Below are 8184 nucleotides of genomic sequence, written 5' to 3' on the forward strand. Positions count from 1 at the left end.
GGCGGGCAGGAAGTGTTTGTCGAATGACTGTCAGATCACGTGGGAGTGTCCTGGAGCGTGTCTGGCTCTGGACCAGAGCTCTGAGCAGGCCCGCTTCGTCCCTAGGCTGCCCCCAGAACCGATTTGGTGTGAACTGCGAGCATGCGTGCTCCTGCAGGAACGGGGGCCTGTGTGACTCCACCAATGGCAGCTGCTCCTGCAGCCTGGGCTGGACGGGGCCACACTGCGAGCTGGGTGAGTCTGGGGCAGCCTGGGGGCTGCATCGTGTGTGAGCTGGAGGGTTGCTGCCCCTAGCGGGTGTGCCAGGGGGTTGGGTGGGGGAGGAGGCCCATAGCTTAGGGGCAATCGTGGGGAGGCACCAGGCTGCCGGAGGGCAGGGCAAGGCTCCCGGGGTCACCTGGAAGAGTCTAGTGCCCCTGCTGTCCCATGGCAGGAGGCTGACCCCCAGGCCCCTCCCCAGCCTGCCCCGCCGGCCGCTACGGTGCTGCCTGCAGCCTCGAGTGCTCCTGCCACAACCGCGGGGCCTGTGAGCCCACATCGGGGGCCTGCCGCTGCGGCCCCGGCTTCTATGGCCAGGCCTGCGAGCACCGTGAGTTGCAGGGTCGGGCCACCACCCTCAGCGTGCACTCCTCTGCTTTCCGCCTCACTCCTTGTGGCGGCCTGAGCCAGCTTTGGGGCACCGGACCTGGGCGGGAGGAAGGGGGTGCCAGCCCCGACCCCGTCCTTTGCTCTCTGGGCAAACTGAGTCAGGGGCTCCGACCCGGGTCTCCCTCAGCCTGTCCCCCCGGCTTCCATGGGGCTGGCTGCCAGCAGACATGCCAGTGTCAGCACGGTGCCCCCTGCGACCCCGTCAGCGGCCGGTGCCTCTGCCCTGCCGGCCTCCACGGCCAGTTCTGCGAGCGGGGTGAGTGTCCGTGCCCCCACTCACTCCCACCTGGCCCCCCCGCCCTGGGCTCAGGACAGAGGATGCTCAGCCCAGTGCCCCCTCCAGGGTGTGAGCCGGGCTCGTTCGGAGAGGGCTGCAGCCAGCAGTGTGACTGCGAGCTTGGGGTGCCCTGTGACCCCATCACCGGCCTCTGCCTGTGTCCCCCGGGGCGCACGGGGGCCTCCTGTGACCTGGGTGAGTCAGGTGTACCGCTCGGTGGGGGCAGGGGTGTGGGTCTCTGTTGGTGGAGTCGACTGTGTTTCTGGAGCCCACCTGTGTCACGTCCTGGCCTGGGCACCGCGTCCTCCTGCCTGGTCCCTCTGCTGGCACAGTGGCTCACAGGGGCCCAGCGCCAGGGTTCCTGCTCGGGGTTGTCGAGGCCTGTCCTGCCTCACAGCCTCCACCTGAGTCCCTGGGGGGCATCTCCCTGGGGTCGGGGGACGTTGGTCCTGGGGAGCGGCCCCCCGTGAGGTGGGAAGGAGACCTCCCAGATGGGCCAGTCAGCCTGTGCGGGCTCTGTGTCTCCTTCTCAGGGCTCTTGGCTGTTTTGCCCCTAGGGAGCCTCCCTGACCGTCAGCTCCCCTTCGCCAGCCTGGGAGCTGGTGGGAACATGGGGAAGAGATTCTGGGCCAGTGCCCAGCGCCCAGTGCTTTCCCATGTGAGGGTTCATGCAGGGCAAAACTAAGGCTTGGGGTCTTCGCCTGCTCCCTGGGGGTGTCCTGAGGCCTGTGGTCCCAGCCCCGGGTGGACCGGAGTGACACTCAGGCCTGTCCCTCCCACCACCCCCACCCCACCCACAGGCTGCAGGAGGGGCTTCTTCGGGCCAGGCTGTGTCCTGCGCTGCTCCTGCGGGGGCGGGGCCGACTGTGACTCTGTCAGTGGGCAGTGCCTCTGCATGGACGGCTACACAGGGCCCACGTGCCGGCAGGGTGAGTCGGGCTCTGGGGGGTGGTGGTGGGGGAACATGGTGCTGGTGGGGTTGGGCAAGCAGCATGAATGTCACCATCCGAGCATGATGCCCATGGTGTCTGCCTGGCCTCTGTTCGACAAAGTGTGGACCTTCCAGCCCCTGGACCATGGGTGGGACTCAGCATATAGCCAGCCTGAGAGCGGCAGATGTGGGCTCAAACTGCAGAGGGTGGAGACCCCGTGGGCAGGGCTGGGTGGGCGCTGACACAGCCCACCACCACCCCTTCCTCTCCCTGCCTGTGTGAACCAGGGCATGACAGTGTACCTACCCAAGGGTGCGTGTGTGCTCCAGTCTTCCCAGCTGGCGTTAGTGGGAAAGAACCCATCTGCCAACGCAGGAGACATAAAAGAAGCGGGTTCAGTCCCTGGGTTGGGAAGATCCCCTGGAGGAGGGACTGGCAACACACTCCAATATTCTTGCCTGGAGAATACCATGGACAGAAGAGCCTGGCGAGCTGAAGTCCGTGGGGTCGCAAAGAGTCAGACACGATTTAGTGATTGAGCATGCAGCGCGTGCTCCAGTCTGCATGTGAGCATCTGTGTCTCGCGGTGTGTATGTGTGTGTGTGTGTGTGCTTCTGTGCACGAGGGCGCTTCACTGCTTGCCTGTGTTCAAGTGCACACGTGTGCCTGTGCACACCCACAGACAGGTCCAGGGGTGGTGATGGCTCTGTGTCCCCCCAGCCCCCCAAAGCACTGGGGGAGCCTGCTTTCTGCAAGCAGAGCTTGGGGTGCCCCTGTTCTTCTGGCCACCTGTGCCCCTCTGGGGTGCCCTGGTCACCTCGCCCAGGCCCAGCCTGTTCCTGGGAAGCATTGTGTCTGCCAGGGGAGACCAGAGGCCTGCTTGCGGCCTGTGCCCGGCAGGCCTTGAGATGGGGTGATGGGGGGAGCAAGAGTGAGAGTAGTGATTCCAGACTGGGATCCTTGACCTGGGGAGCCCAGACATGGTCTTGATATTGTGAGTGCATCTTGTTGAGCCTCCGAAAGGCAGCCCTGGTCCCTAAGTGCCTTTAGGGGAGGGATCCCACCTCGCGAAGAGGAGGGGGTTGAGCAGGTGGAGACAGAAACGGGGCGGCCGGGGGGTGGTGGTCCTGGGACAAACGATGCCCACAGTGGCACCTGGTGGTCAGGTTTGGTACTGCACCAGAGCATTCTAGGTGGCCTTGATGTTTATACCCTGGGGGGCGTCGGGAACTGGGGGTGCCCCTGCCTGAGCCCTTCTGGGAAGGAGGACAGGAAGGGCCTCACTGCTCCTGCCCTGGAGTGGACCCCACAGGGCCTGTAGTGAAGCCCCTCTTCATCCAGTCCAAAGTCCTGCCTCCCCACCCTGTGTGTTGGCGGGGAGATGCTGCGAAGGAGACAGTGGGGGTCCCTGCAGCCTCGCTGCCCAGCCAAGGGAGGGGCACCAGTGTGTCTATCTGCCTGCAGGTGGACCCTCCCAGCTCCTGGAGAGCCTGTCTCCAGCCCTGGGCCCAGGTAGGCGGGCCGGGGGCATCCCCGTGTTGCCAGGAGGATGGAACTTGCTAGCATTACAGCCCCTTTACCTGCAGACTAAGCCCGGAGGAGGGAGGGGGATCCAGCACTTGCATGTCATCTGGGCCCCCAGGGTGGCGGGGGTTCTAAAACCTGGACCTTAGAGATGAGTCAAGGCTGGAGCTGGAAGGACACGAGGGGCGGCAGGAAGCCTGAGCCCAGGACTCAAAAGCCTTGGAGAGTTTCCGCCCACTCCAGGGCTGACCTGCTTCTTTCATGCCCCTGCAGCGGCCCTACAACCAACCTCCCACCAGACCCGGGCTCAGCAGCAGCCTAGAGAAGCACTAGCTCAGGGGCAGCCCCCGCTGAGGCTTGGCTCCCAGGGGCCACTGAGGGGACCTGGGGACTTTGGTGACCACTGAGGAGGGACATGCGGGGGCCAGGACTCCGGCCCCACCCTGGTCTCCGAGGCCTGTGGACAGTGGTGCAGCCTTCAGCTCTGCAAGGATCTTCTGACCACGAGGATGGAGGCCCTGCCTGGCCCGCCCTGAGGATCATAGTGTGGAGGAAACCCCACCTGCCGTGTCCCCGGGGTGAGACTGCGGGCAGGTGCGGGGACAGGTGCGGGCCTGGAGCCCTTCCTGGGAGCAAGTTCTTCTGGTGCTAGGCGTGGGTCTGCTGCAGTTCAGCCTGTTTACCTGGAAACAGATGCTGGTGCTAGGCCGGGCCATATTTATGGAAGATATTTATGGGCAGCCAGCCCCTGGGCACTGGAGGGCTGCCTGCCTGCTGCCCCACCTGGGGGGCCTTGACTCGGGCCTCTGGGTGGGGCTTCGCTACCCTGTGAAACCAGTAAGTTAAGGATGGAGCAGCTCCTTCTTGGAGGCCTGTATGCTTGCTGCTTTGTACAGGCTCCCTGTGGTGGCCTCCTGGGACCGCTGGCATGAGTGGGCTGACCAGAGAGGCCTGTGAGGCCCCTGGGCCTCCCTGGGTGCCACACAAGCAAAGTCGGGGTTTATCCCGGTTCCTGGTGCTCTTGAGGGCGTGGGGCCCAGAGACGTGTGGTCCCCAGGGGAGGAGGGCAGGGTGCAGCTAAGGGCAGCTTGGGTGTGGTGCACTGCTCCCCCTGCCCTGTCTTCAGGGTAGAACCAGGGGAAATGGTTGGACCCAGATTGTCACACCAGACACTTAGGTCTGGGCTGGAGCCCCCTCCCCTCCAGCATGAGCCCAGGTAGCTGATAGCTCCAGGGGCAAAGAATCTCATGGGGCAAAGCAGGGTGGGTTCTCGTGAACCCTGTCCCCTTAGACGGACAGCGAGTGGACAGGCCACTGTTTTAAGACTTTGAGGTACATAAATAGCATCCATATCCCAGAAAGCATCAGGAACAGTGCAGGGATAATGGGATGCAGGTCAAGAAGGACCATCGTCAGGACTGGGCGTGGAGTGTGTGGAGGCTGGAGTTGCCGGGGGGTGGGGGGTGGGGGGTGGTGGCAGGAATCTAGCCAAATACCAGGTTTTCCAGCTCAGAACCCTCCCAGGAGGCATCAGGGAGGCAGAGAGAGAGAAGATACAAAGGAAAGGTTAGTGGAAAAGGATGAGGGAAGTGTTAACACTTCTGAAGCCCTAGAAAAAGAAGGGAAAAACCATTGACACAAAGCACCAAGCTCTCAGGTCTAAGTTGGATGATCTCAGATCCAAAGTGCTCATATTGGAAATAAAATTTAAAACATTTTAAAGCCATTGTCTAAGGAATTTAAAGAATACTAGTAACAGACATTCTAAAATGCCCAGAAAAAGCGAACAGGAGTCAGAGTGACAGCAGATGCTCCAGCAGAAACACTGAAGCAAGAAGATGGTGATGTCAGTTTCTGAGTGTTGAAAAAAAGACGTTGAAACTTGAATTTCATGGCCTTGAATCATGTATTCTGCTAAACTGTCCTTGAGAAGAAAAGTGGACATTATTCCTGGGTGTCCACAGCCGCAGTGGGCACACTTGAAATTACATTCAGAGGAAGTTTTCCAGTAAGAATGGAAAGCATAAGATAATCATTATGTTTCTCATGTGACCTAGTGATTTGTTGTTTAGTCGCTAAATTGTGTCTGACAATTTTTTAACCGACCTGTGACCTAGAGATTAAGAGAATGATAACAGGCACGAGGAAGCCAGGCGAGGTGGAGCAGAGGAAGTGAAAGACACTGGTCTTGTTGTTCAATTGCTAAGTTGTGTCTGATTCTTTGCGACCCCATGGACTGTGGCATGCCAGGCTTCCTTCCCTGTCCTTCACTATCTCCATGAGTTTGCTCAAATTCTTGTCCATTGAGTTGGTGATGCTATCCAACCGTCTCATCCTCTGCTACCCCCTTCTTTTGCCTTCAATCTTTTCCAGCATCAGGGTCTTTTCCAATGAGTTGTCTCTTTGCATCAGGTGGCCAAATTATTGGAGCTTAAGCTTCAGCATCAGTCCTTCCAATGAATATTTGGGGTTGATTTCCTTTAGGAATGACTAGTTTATCTTGCTGTCCATGGGACTCTTAAGAGTCTTCTCCAGCATTACAGCTTGAAAGAATCAATTCTTTAGCACTCAGGCTTCTTTATGGTCCAGTTCTCACATCTGTATATGACTACTGGAAAAACCATAGCTTTGACTAGATGGACCTTTGTCAGAAAAGTGATGCCTTTGCTTTTTAATATGCTCTCTAGGTTTGTCATAGCTTTTCTTCCAAGGAACAAGTGTCTTTTGATTTTGTGGCTGCAGGCACCATCCACAGTGATTTGGGAACCCAAGAAAATAAAATCTGCCACTGTTTTCATTTTTTTCCCATCTATTTGTCATGAAGTGATGGGACCAGATGCCATGATCTTAGTTTTCTGAATGTTGAGTTTTAAACCAGCTTTTTCTCTGGTCAGAGGCAGCCAAACCCTCATGTAGATTGGACTCGATAAGGTACTGTGACCTTCACAGAAGTACTGATAGGAGGTTTAACTTTTAAACTGGAGGAAATGTCATCTCTTTAATGGAAGGCAGGGACGGGGGAGCCTGGTGGGCTGCTGTCTAGGGGGTTCACAGAGTCGGACACGACTGAAGTGACTTAGCAGCAGCGGCAGCAGCAGGGAAGGAGGAAGAGTCAAGCAGAATAAGAGGTGAAAGCCTGATTGAAATGGTTACAGATGATCAAAATCAGGCCCCTAGACTGCATTAAACATTCTTCAACATTTTATTGATAAAACACATACCTGGAAGGACAGAAATATAAACATCCAAAGTAAACCAAAAGCCGGACGATGAGTTTTGATATTTTAAAACGGTGTGTGCAAAGCATAGTACGTGACTGTATGTAAACATCTTCACATGCATGCATGAAACATTGAGGCTCAGAAACTCATAAAGCAGTGGTGGGTTTAACAGATGGAAATAATTGAACTGGTGATTTTCAATGTGCTATTTATTAATACAGAAGCCAGTAAATACAAAAGCAAGACAGCAGTGATAACATTTTAATTATCTTTATACACATGCTATATATATATATATATGCCTATATTCATTTATTTATATTCATACATATACACATCTATATTTAGGTCTATAAACTTCGTACTCAATCAACAGAAAATAATGGAACATTTAACAAAAATTTCTTCTTTGAACAGTAATAAAGAAGAAAATTTAACAAGGTTGATGATTTTTTTTAAACATTAAGCAAGAAATAATTACGGAGGGTGGGAAAGTTAACTACAGACACAGAGAGTAAGATATAAAAGGGAATATTATGAAAAACTAGGTACCAATAACTTTGAAAACTTAAAAAAAAAATGGATACATTTCAGGAAAATATAAACTACCAGAAGCAGTGTAAGTGGAAATGAAAAACTTGAATAAACCAATAATTTAAGTTAACGCAAATAGTTGTCACAGCTTCCTCTCCCCCTCCCCATCTGTTAGAGGGGCTGGGTCAGACCCCTGAGACAGGAACTTGTCTGATGTGAGTTGTTCCAGAAATACTAAGTAGAGGAAACTCGACTCAGCTCATTTCAGGAGGCCAGTACCAACCGGCTTCTCCAATAGGTGATGGCAGCACGAGAAAAGGAATTTGCAGACGTGTATGCAGAAAGGCTAAGCAAAATACTAGCTACTCAAAAATATTGAAAAAAATAACATCCACTTGATCCAAAGGGACTTGGACTTGATGGAACCACAAGGCGGGGACTTCCCTGGCGGCCCAGGGGTTAGGACTCTGTGCTCCCACGGCAGGGGGCCCCGGTCAGGGAACTGACATCCCACGTGCAGCAGAGCATGGCCAAAATAAATACATGAATGTTATCTAGAACAAATAGAAAAAAGCCACACAAGGACTTTAGCATCAGAAAATGTGCCCAGGTGTTTGGGTGGGATGAGTCATACCATGGTCTGGATAGAAGCAGAAAGAGCATTTGATAGAGCTCGGCACTCCTTTCTCTTTTTTTTGGAGGATTTTTTAAAAAATTAATTAGTTTAATTGGAGGCTAATTACTTCACCATATTGTGGTGCTCTTTGCCATACATTGACATGAATCAGCCACATGTCCCCCATCCTGAACCCCCCTCCCACCTCCCTCCCCATCCCATCCCTCAGCACCTCTTTCTGATGAAAGTTCCTAGAAAACAGATATAGAGAGGCGCTTTCTCGATGATGGCTGCGTGCCAAGAATCTTCTACGAGTCGATCTGGGAAGGCGATGGATTCCGGATCTCAGTCCCAGGAGGCCGCCCGGGGCTCCTTGTTCCCTCCCTGGGCTCCTGCCTTCCCTCCCCCATTACTGGTCTCCACAGCCATGAA

At 55.1% G+C, this 8184-nt stretch overlaps 1 protein-coding gene across 10 annotated transcripts in view; it reads left to right on the plus strand.

Moving 5' to 3' along the window:
- The window catches only part of MEGF6 (multiple EGF like domains 6), a 99349-nt gene extending 94246 nt beyond the window's left edge, over positions 1–5103 (plus strand). For 9 of the 10 annotated variants that reach the window (XR_006344923.1, XR_006344927.1, XR_006344925.1 and 6 more), the window contains 8 exons: positions 106–234; positions 461–589; positions 776–904; positions 992–1120; positions 1726–1854; positions 2145–2423; positions 3322–3369; positions 3655–3736. Coding sequence is in view for 1 of the 10 variants with exons in the window: in XM_043923796.1 (XP_043779731.1) it covers positions 106–234; positions 461–589; positions 776–904; positions 992–1120; positions 1726–1854; positions 3322–3369; positions 3655–3788 (827 nt within the window). In the remaining 9 variants the exon portion in view is untranslated. Of the gene's footprint in view, positions 1–105; positions 235–460; positions 590–775; positions 905–991; positions 1121–1725; positions 1855–2144; positions 2424–3321; positions 3370–3654 lie in introns of all 10 variants that reach the window. The other variant, XM_043923796.1, reaches the window with a different exon arrangement.
- The last annotated feature ends 3081 nt before the right edge of the window (positions 5104–8184 follow it).

The sequence above is a fragment of the Cervus elaphus genome, chromosome 14, assembly GCF_910594005.1.
Source record: "Cervus elaphus chromosome 14, mCerEla1.1, whole genome shotgun sequence".
NCBI classification, from domain to species: Eukaryota; Metazoa; Chordata; class Mammalia; order Artiodactyla; family Cervidae; genus Cervus; species Cervus elaphus.